The 22,943-nt window shown below is 41.6% G+C and overlaps 1 protein-coding gene across 8 annotated transcripts in view; it reads right to left on the bottom strand.

Moving 5' to 3' along the window:
* Positions 1 to 4,603: 4,603 nt before the first annotated feature.
* Positions 4,604 to 22,943, bottom strand: part of IQCE (IQ motif containing E) — a 28,816-nt gene continuing 10,476 nt past the window's right edge. For 2 of the 8 annotated variants that reach the window (XM_068207129.1, XM_068207122.1), the window contains 12 exons: positions 22,632 to 22,789; positions 22,109 to 22,164; positions 21,528 to 21,730; positions 20,626 to 20,730; positions 19,779 to 19,881; positions 17,502 to 17,597; positions 17,259 to 17,282; positions 16,273 to 16,368; positions 15,111 to 15,241; positions 14,300 to 14,415; positions 10,009 to 10,097; positions 6,880 to 8,208 (listed from right to left, as the gene is read on the bottom strand). In XM_068207129.1, the coding sequence (XP_068063230.1) occupies positions 8,167 to 8,208; positions 10,009 to 10,097; positions 14,300 to 14,415; positions 15,111 to 15,241; positions 16,273 to 16,368; positions 17,259 to 17,282; positions 17,502 to 17,597; positions 19,779 to 19,881; positions 20,626 to 20,730; positions 21,528 to 21,730; positions 22,109 to 22,164; positions 22,632 to 22,789 (1,219 nt within the window). In that variant the 3' untranslated portion in view covers positions 6,880 to 8,166. The other 6 variants (XR_011004634.1, XM_068207128.1, XM_068207124.1 and 3 more) reach the window with 6 other exon arrangements.

A 22,943-nucleotide genomic window follows, 5' to 3' on the forward strand; every position in this document is an offset into this window, starting at 1 on the left:
CTCCGCCGCCCGCACCCGGCGCCGCCCGCCCGCTCCCATTGGCGCCGCCGCCGCCGCCCCGCCCCGGCCCGGCCCCGCCGGCTCCCCCGGGAGCGGGGCTCGCTGCCGGCCCCGAGCCCCCGCCACGCGCGCTGCAGCGCCGGGTTTGTTTCCCGACAAATTTCCTGGTGCCGTGGATCTCACGCGGCCCTGCAGTTCTAACAGCGGAAGGTGCGTTTTGGATTTAGCCTAAAAACCAGCGGAGTAAAAGCGATTTGTGTCACAGCAAGTGGTAAAGGCAGTCATAAAGTCACTTATTGTTAGCTCCTCTCGAGTCCGTCTCAACGCCCATCCTAAGATCCAGAGGCAGCAAGTTTGTCCCTCCCGGATTCGCAGTTCTTGGAGGCAGAATGTTATCCAGCACTCCCTTGGCTGGGCACACACGTGGCAATGGCAGCAATGGGAGCACAGGTGAACATTAAGGAGACGCCTCTCACTGTGTGACAGCACGAGGGGAAAAGTAATGAAACAGTAATTTGAACAAAGTCTTGGTATCTCTCAGAATACCTCAAAAATGAGGGGGTATGGCACTTGAGGACATGGTTTAGTAGTGAACATGGTCATGGTGCTGGGTTGATGGTTGGACTCGATGATCTTGGAGGTCTTTTCCAACCTTAATGACTCTGTGGTGCTGGGCACAGGGCCACGTGTGGCAGAGGGTGGGTGCCCACACCCAGCACCAAACCAGTTCCCCACCCCTCACACCAACAACTGCCCTCCAAAGTAACCCCAGCGTGGACCCAGCCACTCTGCACATCCCAGCCCCCGGCGCCACTGACCACACCGATGCCTCCATGCCAGCTGAAGCTTGTTCCCCAGCACTGACTGCCCCAGCAGTTGTTTGCCCAAAACTTGGGGGGAAATTTCTGGAGGTACTCAGGTGTCTGAAGACATGGATGAGCCTCTTGTGTGATTTCCAAGTCTGCCCTCCACCTGTTCCACGGAGAGATGCAGTGCTCTGGTTCAGCTTCCACCCTCTGTAGGCAAAGGTTTGGCCTCATCCAAACCCTGACCCAAAGCCAGTGCGTTGCTTCATCAGCTTGAAGGGACCTACAACTCTCAGCTTGTTTTGATGACATCATAAATCAGAACTATGAATTAAAGACCCGAAGATTTCAGCAATGACAGCATCTAACTGCATAACACCACAGAGCCACTCACACACCACTTTCCCAAAGATAAGACTGACCCAATGGGGAAGGCTTTTCATTTCTTTCTAAACAGAACAGAAAATATTTTTAGGTAAAAGACAAAAAAGATGAGTGTACCTTCTCAGGGGATTATGTCAGAAACAAGTAAGTACATAAATATTCTGCTAGGATAGTGAGGTAAAACAGAAAAAATAACAATAAGCAGCAGCAATCCCAAATTCATTCACTTTATTACAAAGATTGTACTGCTCTTTTTGCAACTGAAATGAATAAAAAATATTTGCTGCTTTCTTTTAAAAGGAATAGAATGAATAATTTAATTCTTGCTGTAAGTACACAGCGTGGCCCAGCATTAATGCAGGAGCTCGTAAACTTGGCAGGTCTATTCAGACCATCTCCCAGACCTTCAGTCTCTCCATCCCTGTGTCCCCATCCCAGCCCTGCTGCAGCACACCTCACCCTCTGCTGATTGCTCAAAGCATTGTCTTTTAAATACCACTCAACATAATTTGGAGTTGGAAAGGGAAAAAAGGACCATCCAGTCCTCTAACAGACTTCAGGCAAATGATTTCCAGGTCTTGCAAGCTTGAGAAACTCTCATCTGTTTAGAATTAGAAACTGTGATGGCTCATGAAAACTTAGAAAATATTGGAATGCTGTGTGTCCCACTGGAAAAAAAAAGGGTAATACTGACAGTTTTTTCCTCCTAAAGGGTGCCAGATCAGTAGACATTATGGAGACACCTCTTTTGCAAGTGTGATTTTATTTCTTTTCCCAAATGCAGCCAGGATTTAGTCCTTTACATTGTCCTGACTGATGCATTTCATAAATAAGAAGACCAAAAATGCTAAAATGGGCTCTTAGAGCAAATAAACATATTTCTGCTGATGTTCTGAAAACTTCAATAGCTTTTGACTAGGATAGGATTTTCACATGAGTATTATCAATGCAGCTAAAAGAAATCTTATCACTCACAAATAGAATTAAGACACACGTCAGAGGGTTTAGAGCCACGCGCTATGTGCACAAGTACAAGATATACAAGGGTACAAGATGTAAGACCTCAACTCCCTCCAGCTTTCTCCAAGAAAAGGGTTTATTTTCCTGCAGGAGGACAGCTGAACATCAGCCAATTTTATTTTCTTCCCTATTATTTTTGATTTTTTCACAGTGCCAGCAAGGGTGGAAGGATGGAAGGATGGAAGGATGGATGGAGAAGGAATTATTTCAAGGGCCAACGGTCTAACATATTTCACCTCCAGTTCTAACAACCCAAAGACAAGGAGCAGAGAGACCTCGCTGGGAGCAAGAGATCTCTGCCTAAGCCCCTTCTGACACAGAGTTTATGCAACTTGGCACTAAAATGCTCAAGGCTGGAATCTGTCCTGCAGATGTAACCACAGCCACGGGCCTCTGGATGGACACAAAACCCCCACCAGGCTGCAAGTCCAAGCACCTCTGTCAGCATGTGATGGACAGGGGATAGAAGATGCAGCCAGGACGCCACACTGAGATCTTGTTTGACAGGGCTGATGTAAATCAAACTGCACAAAACGTTTTGGAATAAATGACAGGAAAAGCTGGATGCTGTTCCATGGGGGTGGGTGTTTGAGGCGCTCTGCGGGGCTGGGGGTGAGTGGGAAAGGGAGCAGTGCTGGTGTGCATGCCTCCCCTCAGCCTCCTGCTGCTGAGACAACTGGATTAAATTAGAGCAGAATGAGGACTGGGGATTACAGAGAAACAGAGGCATCAACAGTTTTTATTTCTCCCCCACAATTATTTATAATGATATGGGAAAATGAAGAGCAGAATGGATTCAGCAAACGAGAAATAAGAGACAAACCACAGGATCCAGCACTAGCCATACTTTCCATGGCATCTCAGCCCATTGGGCCACATCACAAAGAAATATCTGCAATTCTTGGATGTCTAGCATCTCTCATTTGATCCTATTCAGGTAACTCTTGAGTACATGACAAGACAGTTTTCAAGGCTCTCATGTTTAGATTATAGCAGCCTTTCTTTCCTTCCCAAATAGGTACACTGTCTTTTGCCAAAGCCAAATGAACAAACGAGACACTGTCGTGACATCCCAGGAATAAAATCTAACAGTAAATCACCCTGGCAGGGAAAGCAGTTTTACAGTCAAGCAAAGCAAACTGCAAATGTCAGCTTGTTCACTGGTAATCCTGCTGAAAAGTAACCCATAGAGCAGTATTAGTGTTTGCTAACTTGCTCTGACAGTGGCTTTGCTAAAGAATCAATGGACAAAATAGGCAGATGAGAAGTGCTGCACGTTAAAGACAGCAAAGATAAAAAGACTAGTTTAAGCCTCCAAAATAAGGCAGCCAGTGCTGTCCTCCATCCTCTTGAGACCACCAGGCAGTCTACAGAAGCCCTCCAAGAAATGTAGCATTTTTCACTCTTCACAAGCTTCTAATTCCAGACATCCCTGCTGAAGTGGTACTGGCAATGAGAGCACCTTTTAAAACAGCAATCTCCTACCCCTGGTTTTTCTGATTCACTATGAAATTAAATAATTCAGCTTTTAATATCATGTGGAAAAAGGAGTCTTCCCCTGTCTAACATAATATGTGCTACAAAAGGTTTTAGCCAACAATACAGATTTTAAAGAAAAATAAAGGCAAGTTTGCACTCCAAATGCCAGCAGATGGATGAGTTACCCTCTTGAGACAGGGACTAAATTACAGATGGTCATGGGGAGGTCAGGGAGGCAACCATGCCTCGGCACTCAGCTGCCACTGCCGGGCCACACCTCTGACTCTGCCGCTCCATAAACTCTGCCCTTCCATCCCGCCGTGCCTCCTTCCCGCTGAGCTAAGCTGTGCCTCCATTAAAATTACCCTTCCTCTCCTCCCAGGGCTTCCTCTGTAATTTTCTGCTCAAAGTCAAAGGAAATAACAAAGCCAGGGCTGCTCTCCAGCCTCCCCCAGACATCGCTGCCCCCTCCACGACAGCTCTGTCTCCAGCCTTGCTCTCCCAGCAAAGCCAGGGTTCTTCCCAGCTGACTTCTCCTCCCATCTTGAAGGACTTCCCCCGAGTGGAGGCATCTGCAGGCAGGAACATACATTTGGGTTTTCATGACTTTCCTCTGACATCCTGCCAGGGACTTTCAGGTTTACACAAAAAATAGCCACTACCAGGGCCAGCAAAAAAAACCTTTCAGCCAATTGAAAGGAATAATAATAGGTAAATTCTCTCATTTCCAGTCCCGAGGCAATATTCTCTCTCTTTCTCATGTTTTACTGGTCTTTTTAAACTGAGTTCTAGGGAAATGGGTGGAAGATGTGGAAATCCTATTGCAAATGCACCTGCCTGCTCTTTTCCCCAGAGAGCCACACAGAGAACATTCTATTATTTAGTTAATTGCAAAGAAACAATTACAAAGGAACTTGGCAAACTCTCTCTAATCACAGCAAGACCCACTGCAGTCCAGTAAGTTCAGCAAATTAGCAAATAAGTGAACATAAAAAGGAAAGAATAACATAGTTCAAATTGCACTTTGTTCGTTTGTTTTGTCACTCTTCGTTTCTATTTAATTATTTAAGGTATTTCTTCATAACATTCTGGTACATTTTGTATAATAATAAAGGTTTACTAGCATGGAAAGTGGCTATTAAATATCTGCCGAGAGAGGGAAGAAAACTGCCAATTCTCTGAGTAGATTATAGAGAGCCTGTTCAGGAAAGATTTCCAGGTTAGATAAATAGAAGGTTCTGCCAGAATTTGTAAAAGTTCCAAATAAGGATTATTGCTCGATAATGGCAATGCAAAGCAATGTTTGTGCAGAACGTTGTAACTTGTACTACAGGCACTCACGGTCCATCCCATTTATTAAAAACTCTTCTAATTTTCCATGCATATACCTAGAGGCCATTCAAGTACAGCCTTTATTTTACAGCAGCACTGTAACCAAGTGACAGATTTTACAGTATTTCATCCCTAAAGTCATAGTACAGCAAAGACTTGCAAGCTGTGTTTCATTGCTGAGGCAGAGGCTCAGCTCTGCAGAGCTGACCGGCTGAGGAGGGGACAGGAATGAGATCCAGGTGTGGGACTGTCTGGCTGACAATGAGGGAGCTAAGACAGCCCTTGGCAATGACATGATGTCCCTCCTGCTTCTTCCCAGACCATTTTGAGCATCAAGATTTTATGACACCTCTGTTCACACTACCAGCAATAGAAGCCCTGCAGAGGATACGTGGTATCCAGTGCAATGTGTCTGTGAGGCAAAACCCTCCCCAGGAGAGGGGAGCTGGGACAGCCTGAGCAACACCTTGAGCTAGGACATTGGTTCAGACACAGCTCTGGTGAGGGGAACAACACAAACACTGTCCTGGAGAGCAGGGGGGCTCCAAATGCTCAGGTTTGAAAAGGGTAATTGGGAGGGCCAGGCAGGGAGGACCAAGGGGAGCAGGGTGCAACTTCATCAGTGGACGAGAGCAGAGTGAATTCCTGAGAACACAGCAGCTCTTGCTGCTCAAGGCTGCTCCTTGAGCACAGCAGGAGTGGTCACTGAACACCATGTGTAACCAGTGTGCCAAACACACACCAAAACCAGGCAGGCATTGGGAAGGGATGTCAGTGCTGCCTCCACCAGCAGAGCAGCACTTCAGCAAACAGAAGGAAACATCAGGAACTGATGCAGCACCTGACCACCAACCACGCCTGAAAAACCTTCCCTAAAAACCTGGAGTCTAACATGGAAATTTTGCTCTTTGCAGGTCTTAATGATGCCCATTGAATTAAACTTTTTTCCTCCCCTTAAAAAGTTTCTATGAGGAAAGCAATTCATTAGCTGACAAACCTACCACAGAGAGATGCTGCAAAGCTTGCAAAAGTCAAGGGCATTCCAACTTCAGCTGCAGACAAATTATGGCTTAATATAACTAGAGTGTGAATGTTTAATTGCTTTCAACTGAATTCAAGACCAGTCTGCTCCAAGAATTAATACCAATTTTTCCGTTCATGCCGCATGGATTACCTCTGGTGTTTAAGATTTAAAACTGAAGTTTCTCATAAGAAATCCAGAGAATATGCCAGTAGAGCTGAGAGGAAAGAATAAAAAAAGTGAAATTTAATTAATATAACTATCCAACAAAGACTGTCTCATCTTGTACTCTCATAGCTGTTGTAGTACTACACTAAGGACTCTGCTTGACAGGAGGATGACTGCAGGATTCCCATGTTCTCACAGCAGTTAACAGGGTCTTCTATTTCCATAAACCATCAGAAGGCTTCTTTAGGGAGCCCTTAAAGGCTTTTTTCAGTGGACCTGGAAAGGAATGCACATGTCCTAGCTCCTTCCAGAGCTTCACAAACAGCAACAATAACCCAGTAACCCAATAACACTCTCAGTAAATTGTTGAACTCTGTAGTCTCCTGCTCTCCCTCAGCTGCTGCCAGACCAATTTTTAAAGCAAAAACCCATCAGCTCTTTCAGTCCCACCAGGTTTTGGTCAGGAACACTGCTCATTCCCGATGGGAAAACCTTGAATCTGCACTAGAAGAAAAGAAATTTCACACCTTACATGTTTCAGTTATCTTGTTACTGTCCACCCAGGAAATCAGGGATAAAAGGTCAGCCCAGGTGCAAAGAGAAAACAGGACTGTGCAGCAGAAGCCAGAGGGGCAATGAAAATACAGCAGTAGCAGAAGAAACACATCATTATTTGGTTACAAACTTTATTTCAAAATTCAACAGTTCAAAGAAAATTCATTGCAATTATTTTAGCTTTTCAAAGATTCCAAAATAAATTATATAAAATACTTGCACAGTTCTAAATATTAAAAGGATCATAAAAATTAATGGTGCTCTCATATGCCAAGATTAATCCTTTTCCATTTTGACTACATTAGAAGTTGCCTGTGCAGGGATTATTTTTAGAGCTATGCAGGAAACAATACAGTTTTTCAGGTCTTGATGCCTCAGTAAAGATTTACAGGCAAAGGCACTTAAGGGCAAAAAGAGATCAAGAGAGATAACATCCCATTAAAGTCAGATCTCTGCACTCACACACAATCTCTAACTAACACTGCTGCAAACTGCAGATGGTTTTAAGTCAGAAACATTATTCCATATGGACAGAATGGAAAGTGTGCTTTTGGATTACACTGGATAGGGGAGTTTAATTTTCATTTGAGACCTTGACACCCCCACAAGGTTTCCAGGGCTTTCTACAGAGGTGTTTTTCAGAAACACTGTGTTTGTACAGGGCCTATCTTGGCAGATTTGAGCCACACTTACTTTTACTGTCCTCAGCTCCCTGTTGAGGAAAAATGCCATTTATTCAAAAATTAACTTTTTCTTCCTTCTTTGTCCCACATTTCTTCCCACATTTATGGGTGCTGGCATTCAGATGGATAACCACAGAACCAAACCTAGTGTCAGTCACTACTCCCTCCAACACATTCCATCACAGTGTACAACAGAACAACACCTAAGGCTAATACTGTGCAGGCTTCTCTTCCTACTGTACCACACCAAACTTCTGATGTGTAGTGAACACATAATTACCTTCCAAAGTAATGTATGAGTTTGAAGGCCATCTCAAGGTTAGTATCAGATCTTTGATAGCTGGGAGATAGCATCCCCAAATTTTGAAAATTTTAAACACATTTTGAGTGACCCCAGAGAACACTTGCTCCTTTTCACCCTAGTTTCTGCCTGGGTCTGGGTCATCCCAAGCTCCTATCTCTCATTAATCCCAGAATTTGTCTACAGACAGCTGCTGGCCACATGCTCAGCTCAAACACAAGCCTTTCTGCTCTGTATCAACTTCCTAATACTGTCATATTGCTCATTACAGCACAGTAAAGTAAAAGAATGCATTCTTTATTGCATTTGCTGCCCCAGTATCTCCCTATAGGATGACAGCCAGGCAGGTATTTGGTATCAGCCTCGGTCCTGACACATTACACACTCTTCCTTTAATGTGTCAGGCCTCATCTCTGGTTACTCTCTGGAGAGATCCATGACAGAGTCACAGTTACAGACCTGAAATATTATACACAACAACTCAGTACAGCACTGCTTCCATTTAGCAAAATAACCCTTCTTTTTAACATGACTTCCAGAAAAAGAAGGAAACATATCCCAGCTTCTACCAGAAGAATTCTATCCCTTTTCTTTTATGTATATTTTTTTATCCTTCCTGCAGATGACAGTCATGTGACTAAAGCACCAGCAGGAAAAATTTACCCAGTGGGAGTGCAAATGACATTCTTCAGACTGCTTTGGGTATGGAGAGCTCCCAAAACTGCCTTTGGAAATAGCACAGGCAGCATTTCCACCGATGGGATTAAATGAAATCAGCTGCATTGTGCTGCAGCCATCCAGTTTCCTCTTTGGCTCTAAGTACTGGCACAAACTATGATAAGCCTCAGATAGTCTTCATTGAAATCAGAGAACTGAGACAGCCCTGACTTATTGGTATTCTGAGAGACAGTGGTGACTGATTTTTAATTTAGAAAAGGTGATAAAAATCTTAAATATAAGAGTGTGCTTTCTGTTTACAGGAGACTTTATTACTCTTTGATGACAAAGAAACCATTGGTGTTTCCAGAAAACCTTCACCACGTGCTTGTAAAATTAATTTCCCCTTCCAATAAGTATCACGATTTATCTATCTCACCTTAAAAAAACCCACACACATTTCAATGTCTTTGAAGGATGTTGGTGCAACAGTAGGAACTATCCAGTCAAAAAGCACAGTCTGCAGAGAAGATCTGGAAAAACCCCCTCTGATGAAATCCTCAGGCCCATCAGGCCTTTGGCCTTTCCATGGATAATTACACTGTGAGTGCTTTTTCTGGATGCAGCACTGATTTCTGTTACAATCCAACCTACCACTTCTGCTCCCAAACCAAACTGCCTTGATTAGATATGAGCAATGTAGTCAGGTGAACATTCCAGACAGTTCTATCTCCTATGTCAAGTATTTTTACACATTAAAAGTTGACCCTGAAAAACACATGCAATTTGTGACTTTTTAAGCAGAAAAAACACTCACAAGGGTATCCCTTCACAGCACACTGCTGCTATGACACACCTGCCCTGACAAATCCCAAAAGCTGAATATGTCAACAGACATTTCAACACAAAACAGTACTACACATATCATCATACACACAGAGGAAAAGGTCAATAAATAAGAAAACCCAGCTGATACAGTGGGCCTAGAATAACCCTATAGCAAAGAAATGGCTTTCTAAAAGCCTTTACAAGGTCTGCACAGACTGTAAATGTTCAATGTAAAAATGTTAAAAAAGATATTAAAATATGATACAGTAAAAATTTTAAATAGTAAAGCACAGATAACAAATACCAGTTGTACCCCTTTGCACACACGGGCTAAAAACTGGAGTTATGTCATTTACCACTTTCTGATTAAACAAATTATTTTAGTTGACCTGAAACAAAACTTTGTTTGGAATTAAATATCTTAAGGCTTTACTGCTTTCATTTCAATTTGGCAGCTGAATTTAGAATCCTCATTAAAAACATGGAAGTGTTTTGGTTGAGTTTTTAAATCCAAACTCTCTGTGTACCAGGAGGGTAAGGTTAGCAGTCAGTCAGTGGCTTTTAGCCATAAAGTCTGCAGAGACAACATGTCAAAGAATTACTCATTTGTGGCTGAAATCATGTGAACTGTCATTAAAAGGGGGCTGATATACCCCCTTTTTCCATCTTTGATATGCTTGATCTTGGTACAAATAGTTTTGTTGGTGAACCAAATAATTCAAGACCACCAGAGCCTGTTACCAAACCTTAGAAGTGGGTGTAGCTTTTCTTCACCTGCAGCAAGGGAGGGACAACAACATCATCATCGGAGTCCTCGGAGTGAGCCTCATCCAGGGGCACACAGGGAGCAGAGCAGGACCTGCCTGAAATGATTCCAGCAAACAAGGTCATCAACAAACAGCACTGACCAAAACAAACCCTTGGGGCAAGTGTGCTATTCTCTGAGCCAGGAAGTTTCCAAGCTTACCTGGAGTCATCCAGTTATGGATGACTCTGATGATTTTGTGCATGGAGCTATTTCTGTTCCTCTTTAATGAGCCACAGTGCACAGCAAGGGTTGAGCTGACACACTGACCATGCATGAGCTCTTTTACTGCCTTTAAATCTTTGCAAGGGGTTGCACACACCAAGTAAAGCCACTTAATACTGAAGCCATCACAGGTGAAAACCAAATATTTATTAAATGGCCAGAAATGGAAAAATTGACCCAAGCTTAAGCTACACAGAGAGGTCACAATGAAAACCTGACTCAGATAGAGATGGAACAAAGAGAAATAGATGCAAAAAAAGGTAGAAGCTCTCAGCACATGTGTCTTTAACTCTTACACATGTAAAACACCCAAATATTGTTCACATGCTGTTCTACTGTAATGTCAATAAAAACAGTGACCACACTATTGGGTTTTCCCCTTTTTTAAAAATTGTGTTTCTTTGCTATTTTCCTGGATGTGTTTCTATGTATCACAACCATTCCAATGTTTGAAGTTCAGGTTGTGAACAGATATTCCTGATGATTCCAGTAAACACTGGAGAACCACAGGCATAAAATGAATATGTACGAAGTCCCTGACACAGGAAGAGCAGAACCAGCAGCTTATAACCCCTGTGCAAGAGATGTAGGAACTAAATGATGACGGCTATTAATACCTTCCAGCACAATATCCTCCCCTCAGCTATTAATACCTTCTTGCACAATATTCGTCCCTCAGCTCCACTTATTTTTCAGTTTCAAACATAAATTCTCTGAAAAGACTCTCCCAGAGAAGAAAACAAATCAAGACAACCTGTGGTAGAAAGAGGAAACAGGCAGGAAGCCACAGTCTGAGGTTCTGACCTGAACTGGAGGGCACACAGAGAATATTATCCAGGGAGAACAGACCTGCCATGGATCTTGTAGTGAAATAAGAGACTCCTGACACAGGAAAACAATATCCTGGTATGGAAGAGCAGGCATACACAGAAAGTGGAAGATGGAATAAAGAAAAGGGACCACGACTGGCCCAGGGATAGGAAAAGAGTGACAGAACCTGTGAATGGCAAGGGGGATGCAGGGAGGCCATTACATTACATTGACCTCAGCCTAAAAAGCAAGGAAACACACAATTTTCTAGTTAAGTGAAAATCTTCTCTGCACCAGTCAACAAACAATGTCAGAGTTTTTCAGGGAGATTTATGAGATAGTAGCAGTGGTGATATGGAGGAGAAAAGGAAACTGCCAAAACCAGGCATGATAACCAGAAGAAGCAACTCTAAGAATAAACATATTATACATGAAATATCTTACTATTATCCAAATCACCCTTGATTATATCCTGCTCTCAAGAAAAGATGAGATTTTCTTGTCCTTATTTTCAGTTTGATTTCAGCTTTATCTTGGTGCTGAACACTAAGCAGTGATATGAGTTAAGGGTTGGATGTAAATTCATTATGCTTCCGAAAAGGCCTGAAATGAAGTTAACAGTTGCAGCCAGAGTGGTCAGTAATATGCAAAGAGAAACACTGCCCTTAATCAAGATAGCTGTGCATGTACAGAACATATTCTTCCTTCCTGTCACTCCCCTGACAGAACAAAACAAAATACAACATCAAGTTTCACAGGCTGAATTGTTAATATCTCTTTCATTTCATGGGAAACAGCAGAAATAGCTTTATAAAATCTCCAGGTCCTGAAGACAAGCAAAGCAGCACTGAATAATACACTTTAAAAAAAATTCTCTCTTTTCCTAGAAAATACAGAGACATCCAACCTGATGGAAACAATGAATTATAAGTCTGCAATGCTACACCAGGATTATATGCATTCATTCTAGCAGATTTATAAGGTTTTTTAAACACATTTTCATCTTCCCCATTGTTCTTAAAATAAGGCCAAAAGGGGTAGTGAACTGAAATGATTTATTGCAATACAGATATTGTCTGAAAGCTTAAGATCATTTTAAGACCTAGAGGTCATGAAATGCAAGTCTGGACTTGGGACAAATGAAGAAAGAACTTGTTCAACAGCTGCATGATTTAAAGCTGTAAGAATTTGACTGCTTTTAAATCACTCAACTGTTCAACAAGCTCCTTGTCTCACATCTTTTCCAAGCTGCAGGATGACCACTGAAATCCCAGTTTACCATCAAACCCCAATTTTGCCAGTGGATTTTCCTATCAGTCATGAGCTCAGAATGGCATGGACTTCTAGTTAACTTTAACTTTAGTTTAAGTTACATAAATCCACATGGTAAAAAACCAAACAGATCCCTGAGGGGTTGCATTTACAACAGGATGCTCTCCTTCCTTTAGGAGGTTTTTCCCAATTCACTTTTGGGGTGATTTTGGTTAAACACTCCCATGCACCAGGACCTAATGCTTCAGAGAGCTCAGTGCCAGGCAGTCTTTGGGGCAGCTGTGCAGTTACAGAAGCACATCCCCAGTGTACCTCTCCACAAACCACCTGGATACATTCTCTCCTCATCCTAGAGTTTGAAAACATCTCCCACATTGATTAAATCAGCAGCAAACAAAACCTGGTCTGCTCCCAATCACTCCTTTTTGATATTCACCAGGAAAGAACTGCAAGGAAGAAAGTTTGAAAGTATGGTTTCCTCTGTCTCTCTTCCAGTATAAACTATTCCAGAACTTCTTCACTCATCAACTTGTCATCATAATCTGCAATAAAACTTAGCTTAGGAGACTTCATAGCTAGACAATGACTGTGCTCTGCTGGTACTCATATGACTGTGTTTATTGGACTTGCCTCATCTTACACTCTTCTGTGGGTCTTAGAAGGACTAAGCATTTAAGGGATTCTTTCTCTTTGAGTAGAATTTCACAACTGATTTACCCTGGCTTTAGAGTGAGCACGCCAATAATGACTACTGCAGTACAGCTCAGGCAAAATAAGGTGCTGCAGCAATATTTTTTCCTGGATACTATCACCAGACATAATTAAAGTCACTCAAACCTCAAACATCTTCAGAAGCAAGTACTACCTACTCCTTCACAAAGCAGAACGTGCCTCTGAATATGGAACACAGTGAAATTTCTTAAACACATTTTCTTCCACTGAAGTGTTACCTCTGTTTTCACAAGCCTTTCAAATCTGGCTTAATCCCCACCTCCTATCTTAGAGAAACAGCCCCACTGCTTACAGCATTCTCTGTCTCAGAGCAAGCCTGCAGGGACTGAGAGCTTTTCATTGACAAAAAAACTGAGCCAGTGTTTTTCAGGTCACACTCAAAGTTGCTCCTTTTTTCCCCAAATGGTCCATAAAAGCCTAAAATATCCCACTCTGCACAGAACCAGCCCTTTTCAATTTAACTCCTTTGAAGCTGCATGGCTAAGGCTGTCTTATCTGCAGCATTGTTTTGCCTTTCTAACTCAGTACTTCTAACATCCTCCTAAAAGCCTCTTTGGCTTTAACTCCATCTTCTCACAAACAGCAATAAGGAATCCAAGAAGAAAACCAAATGGCACAAGAGTCATAAAAGTGACAGATTTTCTCAGTTTGTATTACAGCAGTACTTGCTGGCAAGGTTATCCAGGACTTCATTTTCCCCCTTACTGCAGCAACTGCAGACTGCTGAAAACACCATGACCAAATGCACATGGCTGCCTAGGATGGCTTTTTCAAGCAGATGTCTGTCTGTCTTCTGCAGAAACTAAGTCAGGCTGGTGGAAATGCTCTCAGCTTGTCTATGGCTAAGGGCCCAAAATGTGATGGGAAGTACCATACTCCAGCTACAGGGCTGAAAAGAAAGCAGAGAGGCAATACAGGGGAACACCATGTTCCCTCAGTAATTACCACTTAACACCAGAGAGACCTTCTAAACCACAGCTGGGACAAAGCACTGTGAAGAAGCTGGTGCTGAGACTGTCAGAGCTTTTATTTTTTTATGTAGGGAACTGCACGTGCCAGTAGAAGCAACATGTGCCAGTAGAAGCAACATGTCACCAAATGAAGCCACACACACGGAGTACAAGGATGCACGTGTGTGTGCACATGCAGATGTTCTCTATAAAACTGTGCATGCACCCACTCAAAACACCCAGACTTTTGAACACTGGGGAAGGAGATTACCAGGAAGAGGAGATGTGAGGACTGAAGGTCTCTGGAGTGTTGCTGAACCTGGTTTTTCCTCTGTGATGGGAACTGCAGGATCAGCTTTCCCACTGGGGGCACTGGGCACAGAGGACCTGCAAAGAGACACACTCAGAGCATGAGGCACAGAACAGTGTTTGCAGTCTCTCTTCACAGGCTGTGCTGAAATGTTTCTTGTGTTGCTGCTCTATCACCTGCAGAAGTGAACCCAGACACTTAACAGAGGTGACAGCCATGTAACTCTCCTTGTAACCATGGCAGCTAACATTAAAAACTTTCAGAGCAGTAAACCCTAGAGAGAAAGGAAGTATTTTTCAAGACAGAGTCATCATAAACCTAAGCAGTAATCAAATCCCTGCACCCTACCTGAGCTAAGTGACTTGCTGACATTCTAGCTTCTCCCTCTTCTTCCCCCACATAACCCTTCACCTGCACATGTCAGGGCTTCAGATTCACACATTAAGCAAACGTATCAGCAATCTGTGTGATAACAATAGTAATCTTTCTGTTCCAAAGAGTAATTATTTCACTTTACTTTCACTCACTGCTATGGAAGACAAAATGCAGCAGGATATGGGAAGACTCCTGCTGCCACAAAGCTCCTTTTAGTTGCACATCTTTTGAATCTTCTCAGGAACAAGCTCTCCCTTGTCTTTTTTGTAACAATGGCCTTGTTCTCCTTCTCTCTGCCAAGGAACGCACACTAAAACTCTATTAAAAAATTACTCCTGTCCTGTAATAAAAATGATTTTGTTATTGCATGTCGCAGAAGTATCTACTCCTGGCTTACCTCTCTTGAAGCAGTTCTGTACGTGCTAAGTGAGCCCTGAAAATGGACTGGATGAATGTCACAATCTCATCTCTCTCCTTGCAATCAGAAGAAAAACCCAAGGAGTCTGACATGGAAGACAGGCAGGAGTTCTGCAAAGCAATCAGATTAAGGAAAACTGACCTTTTACAGATTGCACAGAAGCTCGACAGAACCTTTCACAATCTTCTTGATTGTGAAACTGGCAGTACTACAAACATCCCCATCTTTTGGTCTGCAGTTTTTAAGGTTCTGTAAGACTAAATCAGCAGGAAATGCAAATCTGATCATCATATAAGCTTTGAAGCATCAGCTTTCAATTAATGAAAGAGCAGGCACCTGCAAGGAAAGTTCCATTTATTTTCCAGGAAGGAAACCTTTTGAAGATTAAGGAGGTAAGACAACCTTCATAATGGATTTATTTTCTACTTGTATCAAGCCATGTATTCAGTCCTCCTACATCGGGCCATAAACTGAAGCAAAGAGCATAGAAAGTGCAATCAGATGGACAACCTGGATGGAGAATTACAAATTAACTATAACCTGCTAAAGGTCCAAAGGATATTTGTATAACCTAGCAAATGATTGACAGAAACTGAATGTTTATTGGTAAGGAAATTTTTTTCATATTCAGAACTAAATAATCTGGAGCAAACTGGACATGAGAGAGGACACCAAGTCTTGGCTTCAGCATGCCTCACCAAGACTCCTTTGCTTTTCAATCCAATAAAAGATGTTTTCCAGATTCTTCTTGCTGAACTTTGGTGAAAAAAGTTTATCTATTACTCCAGTGATTGAGTAGTGAACCCTCAAGAGCAGGTAAAGTTTTGAACAACACTCCAAAATAAAGAGTTAAAGGGTGTGCTATCTGATGGGAGAAGGAGGGAAAAAAAGAGTTACAGTGTTACAGGCCACAAGGCTGAGAAGTTACAGCTTTACTTCTAAGAAAAAGTGTGAAGCACAGAAGAAAGAAGGGAAGCCAGGGAATGAGCTCAGTATCTTTCTAGAATTACAGTGGTGTTGCCAACCAGCACATTAAAACAATCACCAGGTGATTCAACAAATTAAGCCTGGAAGTAAAGTCCTTTACAGTGCAAGATAAACACAGAGTGATGCTGGGATACCCATCTGTCCCCACAATTACCTCAGTGTGAGACTTTGCATCAGGCACCCCAGCACGCAGCAGCACTTTCTGTCGAGATAAATGTCCTCTGAAGGCTGCCTGGAGCAGAACAACTGCCTGCCATGGAGAGAAGTGGCCATTAGCTCCTCTGAAAGATAACCCACAGACACTGCACCTCCAGGGTCAGCTCTGGGGGTTAAATTCCATCTGGGAGGTGCTCAGGACTGATCCCATCAAATGCAGTGAAGTCTTAGCTGCCAGCACCAGCCTGAATTTCACCAACACAGCACCATGCTCCCATTCCCACATTGCATTCTGGCTACCCAGAGGGCTCTGAGATGCTCTGCTGCAACCAGAAACCAAGCCAAGCCCGGCACACCTTGTGGGGATTGCACTGAATGCAAGGCCTTCCACTGCCCTCAGAGATTTTACTGGGTTATAATAAATAAAAAGCATTTAGAACAGCATGTTTGTGTCACATGGTTAGAATTAGTTCTAGTTTATGAAAGTGGGAATTTTAATGATCTGGAAGAAAACAAAGGTAAGATGCTACATTGTGCGATTTGAAAAAAACAGTTTAATTAAAACCCTTCTGCAAAACATTCATCAAGAAATGACTTTGTGTGACAAACTTTTCATTATCTTCATAATTCTCACAGACATTTCTCCTTACCAAAAGCTTCAAATCCTATTCCAAATCTTTCTGAAGATTCATCATAATCAAAATCAAATCAGGATTAGAATTATCTCATTCAGAAAAACTTTCCTGTCTGTTGGTATCAGATTTTGTTCAGAATTTTCAGAAGCTTTCACCTTGCAGAAGGTACCAACTATGGAAAATTTGAGACCAAAAATTTGAGATCACTGACAAAATACATGAAACAAAATCAGGATGTCAGAAGGAAGACTATAGCCAGCCTGCAGAACAAATATTGTCTTGGCTGTTTGCCCTTTGATATAAATCATATCTGCTGTACTGTCTGGTTGGGTGTCACAAACACACTCACCTCATGCAGAGCAATTTCTTCTTTCTGAAATGAAAAATGCCCATGTTAATGCCACGAATATATACAAGTTTTAGCTAATAAAGATTTGCCAAATTTTCCCAATAACTGAAAGACCCAGAAAACACTTGTCCCAGCCCCCGTCAAACTCAAACAACAATCTTTCAAGATGTGTGGATAGATGCTAAAACAAGAGTAAGATTCAGAGAGGGATGTCCTAGCTGTTCCCTGATAGGAGAATCTCACCTTGGTTTTGTACATCTTCCAGTATCTCTGGATAATTTTGGCTGCTTCTTCTTTCCTGTGATTTTCTTTGCCTGTAACTGTGCAGACTGGAGGAGCCTGCAAAAGAGAATCTCTAAGTTAGCACAGTAAAGACAGAGCTGTGAGGGAACAGTTTACAAATGACTCAGGAAAATCAGCACCAGAGCTCATCCTTCCTGCAGGGCAGGGGGAAGTTCAAGAGGAAACTCATAATTCTGAACCCTGCTTGTGTTCAAACTCATCATGGAGGTGACTCTGAAACACATCCCTGCCCCCTCTCAGCCCTCAGCAGGGCATGGGAATGGAAAAGTTTCCATTTGCACATACTCCTGTTTTTCTGTGCATTGCTACGGCACTGCTAACTCGCTGCTCTGTTGCTCAGAAATGGTTTGTATGTTAGCAACAGACTGAGAACAAAAATCAGGTTATCTGATTCTGCAGTTCTTCTCCAGGAAAGACAAGTATTAATTAACCAGGGAGGTCTCTTATGCCTCATCCTGGCAACTGTTGCCTCATAATCATCTCTTCAAGCTTATTGAGAGCAGGCCATTGTATGACACCAAGCTTGTGTAAGTTGGCATAACTTTACTCTTCTATCTTAATGAAATTAATTAGAGGAAAAAGGAAGAAACCAAGAATAAAACAAGATTTTGTTCCAATAATTTCTCCCGAGGTGTGGTTGCATATTCCACCTCTCACCATTTGATCTTTTTGATCCCTAATTGTACTCCCACCCTACTTGTCATACCTCACATGCCAAACAAAAGTTAACTGCAAGTTTAAAAGACTAATTTAATTTGTTGGTGTAAAATTTTAACTAGATGAACAAGAGATTTTATAGACTCTGAAAAAACCTCTTGATTCTGTGAAAAGAATTTATTTATAACCTAAAACTGCTGAGCTCCAGGCTTAAGTTTAGCAAATGGATCATGTCATATTAAAAATGACAACCTACTATTAAAATGAAAAATTGGTAGGAACTTAGTGATAATTACAAATAATGGGAACATTTCAATAAATAGATGGTTACTGGCCAAGAATATATATAATCTGCAGAGGGAAAAAGGAGCTGTTGGCTGTTTTTAAAGACTCCAGTTATTTGGTATTCAAAACATCCTCTAGCATCCATGAGCTACACAGAAAAGAATCTACAGAATGGCACAGTATATCAGAAACCAGAACCCTCTTAAGCCACTGGACATTTTTATTAGTATTTTTTACAACATGTATTTCAGGGTCTATTTATTTTTAAGTGCAAATCAAAATCCCCAGTAATAATTTGCAAGTAGTATTTAGTGAAATGAGATTAACATGGCCACAGTGCCTCTGAATGCAGCTCTGTCTGTGCCCATCCATCTCTGCTGGCCAATTACCTCACCTGGAAGAGGGACAGAAGATTGCAGAGATATCAAATTCAGACATATTTTACAAAACCCCAAACTGATTCTAGAGTCACATTCAATACTGTCCAGGATTAACAGATGCACAGATATATTTATTAGACAGAATTCCTCAGCTCTAGGAAAACTTCACTTGGAAGTGAAGTTCACTTATTTCATTGTATTGACATCTTCCTTAATTCTTGACTCAAATATTATGTTCCACCAGCAGCAGAATTACACCCCCTCAATTTCCATGATGATGAGTGTTCTACATCCTGTAAATATTCCCATGAAAAGCACCTCACTTCCATCCTAACAGAAAAGCAAATTAGTATTTTCTGACTGGACAGCTCTTATGCCCTAAGTGACCACCTGACCAGCAGAAAAAACACTGAAAAGGGATTTTTATCTTTTGCCAGTCTGCCAGGGACCACATTTACCTGTGTCTCCATTCTTTAGCTAACTGTTAATTCCTACAAAACCTCCCTCCCTCTACAAAATCAGACTGAAATTAGGTAATGGCCTCAGATGCTGTAAGAAGATAAAAGTAACCATAAATTTTTTAAGAATTGGGAAAAGCCCCAAACACTAAAAAGTTTAAGTCTTTTGCAATATTACACTGAGCAAGAAAAAAAGCAACAGCAATGCAGAGGATCACTAACAGAACAGCTTCAAAAAACTCCCCAAGTTGCAGTGTTAATTATTGAAATAACTTATATCCAACAAATATTGGGAGTTAACCATGATTATCTCTATGATAAGATTTAAAGCACCTCTGAAAAAACACAGCTAGGAGCTCTTTAGACTACGAGCTCCATTTGAAATCTATATCAGGCACAAGGAAAGAAGAAAAACACAAACAAAAATGTAGCTGTACCTTATTAAGCTTTTCCACTGTGTCTTCTGCCATCTGTATTTTCCCCTCCTCCAGTTTTAACTCCAGTTTCCCTACTTTCTGTGTCAAGTTCTGGATTTCCTCACTATGGTTGGAAAAGCAAAGGTATTTATAACTTATAGAAACTTTCTGTTGACCCTGCTTTGAAAATACTGAACCTATTTCATAACACTTGATTACTTTGGGTTTGCTTTTTAAGGCCAAAGAGAGAAACCGCTCAGGATGTTCTCATAGTAGCGGACACATAACATCAATTCTCAATCTGTGATAGCTCAGCCTTATGTTAAAACTAAGAAGTCTCAAGGTTACTGTGGTAGCCTTGATACTATTAATAATGTATTTTGATCTGCTACAGTTTTATATTTGTCAAAGTCCTTTCTCAAAAAACAATATTGAAATCATTTTTTGTGCCTCTCTTGCACAGGATTATCACTCACAGTTGTACAGAATACAAGGAGTAACTAGAATGACACAGAGGCAGTGGTCTAGAAACAGGCTAAGGTAAAGAGAGTACAATATTTTCCTAGAGAAAAAATGTCTGAGCCCAACATAAAAGCTTTTTCCATTTATCTTATGAATTTTTATTATAATTTAGATCTTATTTTTACTGTACTACTTAGTCTTCCACTTCCTCTAAAAGCACTTTGAAGAAGTCTTCCCCTAGTAACTTACTCCATCCCTCCAAACACTTCTGCTTAAAAGAATCCCCAGCTTCTTGCAGTTCAGATGAACTCCTACAGAATTTGAGCCACTTCAAAAGAGAATTCTACTTTAGGATATGTTTTTTTGGGGGGGTCCCAAAAGGATCTATAAATACAAAATGCTTCACCTTAACGTCTGCTCTTCTGTGCTTTTCTCTTCCATCTTATTCTGCCACTTCTGCAGCTCCAGCTCCACTTCAGCCTTAGCCTGCAGTAAGTGCTTGATATCTAATCTACAGAGGTACAAAGAAATCTCAGTTATACCTAAGACATCCATACTTCCACAAAGTAGTTATTTTTTCTTTAAACTTCTAAATCGATTGGATTTTCTCAAATTTGTAAAGTAACTGAATGTTTAATTTTTCATTTTAAACAAAACAAAGTGCAAACACCCATTGCCGAGGAGTAAAAACCCTCCTCATGTGCTCTCACTGTGCATTTTTGTTCAGAGGTGACACAGGAGGCAGAGTGTCACCAACACACCTCCCTGTGGGCATGTCCCTGCTCAGAATGCTCAGATTAACCTGCCCCAAGGCCCTGACACACCAAACAGTCCAGGCAACACAAACTGCAAATCAACCACTTATGGGGAGGACAGAAGCCACAGAGCATTCCTGGGCAGAAGGTAGGTTTAAATGGAGAAGTGGGAGATCAGGACAAAACAAGTTGGAGGAAAAAAAAAAAAAACCCACACAAATTTTTACAGCACAATACAAACAAGAAGTGCTGCATAAACATATAACCCTTCAAAGGGTTTTTAGTGTGCTTGGCAGAAAAATAAGCCTTGAAAAATGTGCTAGAAACAAGCAGAAATTCCCATTTTCCATCCTCTGGTTTTTCTTCTTTAATGTAGTATTATGAAGCCAGTAGGATTAGAAAGAAGCTTTTAAAATAACAACTGAAGGGATTCTCAAAATTAATATTCTAGCTGAAAATGTGAGTTACTTATTACATCATTTCATACCAGGATCAGAAATGATGAAATACTTCACACCTGCAGAAGAACATCCCAGACAAGAGTCACACTTACTCTTTACTGAGCAGGAGATTCTGAAGTGCCTTCCTATCATTCTTCAATTTTTTCACCAGCCTTTGGAGGCGACAGCATTCCTCACCTAAATGTTGGGATGCTGGATGATCCAGGTCCACAGAATGTGAAGGTGACACAGCAAGCACTTGTGATGCCTCACTATCAGCTAAGGACACCCTGCTGCTCTCCATGGCACACACTTTCTAAGCAGGGTCAATTTACATGGAAAACACACACACAAAAAAGGGTCAATTTACATGGAAAACACACACAAAAAAGGGTCAATTTACATGGAAAACACACACACAAAAAACAAAATTAAATTTAGTGTGAAATTATTTTATTTAGGCCATGAGACAAGATCAAATGGAGGTTAATTCTAAAATGTGCATCTATATCTAACAAGTGTGATAAAGGAAAACAGGGAGGGAGGGCTCATGCTACAGGCAGCAGGTTATGTATGTGAGGCAGAATGCACAGGGCTGAGACATTGAAAGACAATGTGCCAAGAGCACAAGACAGTGGTTCTGCATTTTCTGCTCCCAGACAGGTAAGAAAGCCACTTAACTATGACCACTTACTTTTTCTAGATCCAAAATCTTCCTCACCAGCCTCTGTCTGCTCCACTCACTATAATCTAAATACAATAACAAAGCTTTAAACATGTAACTACACCCATGGGGCAACATTGTTCTTGCTTTTTGAAACTTCTGGCCACATCAAAAGACCATTTAAAGACCTCTGAATGCCACCTTTAAATATCTACCAATGAAAAAATGAGAATGAGTTTAAAATATCTGACTTCTAAACCATTAACCCCGAAATCAATACAAGCCACTCACGTTCATCAGTTTTCAGCTATTGAAAAAGTTTCCTCTACCAATTCCAGTGTAGAATTCTCAGGGATAATAACAGAGGAAATACAGATCTGACTGGGGAAATCAGAAACTCCTGAAAGAAAGGTCTCCTTCCAACTTTGCCACCCCCCAAATCTTCACCTTGTAATAACTCCCTTATTTCTACCTTTGCAGGGTCCTGCTGTCACACATCTTTCAGATGTACCCAAATCCCTTGCCCCACGCTCACTGATTTTCCAGCACATACTTTTTGTTTTACTGTGAGGACGGGAAGTGCTCAGCACATGATCCAGATCCTCCTTCAGCCTCCGATTCTCAGCCTGCATTTCCCTGATGTTCCTGGACAGCCTCAGCACAGCAGCATTCAGTGCCTTCAGCCTCTTTTGGGTGTCTCTGCCCTCTGCACTTGGAAAAGGGATCAAAACCAGAAAGTTAACTTAAAAGCAGAGAACAAAGAAGCAGCATTAAAAAGAGTGGAGCAGCTTCACTACACAAGATGGCTGAGTTGACAGCTTCAGTTCCCCCACAATAACATTCCTCAATGTTTTTTTTACCTGGG

This window comes from Anomalospiza imberbis, chromosome 16, assembly GCF_031753505.1.
Source record: "Anomalospiza imberbis isolate Cuckoo-Finch-1a 21T00152 chromosome 16, ASM3175350v1, whole genome shotgun sequence".
In the NCBI taxonomy this organism is placed as follows: Eukaryota; Metazoa; Chordata; class Aves; order Passeriformes; family Viduidae; genus Anomalospiza; species Anomalospiza imberbis.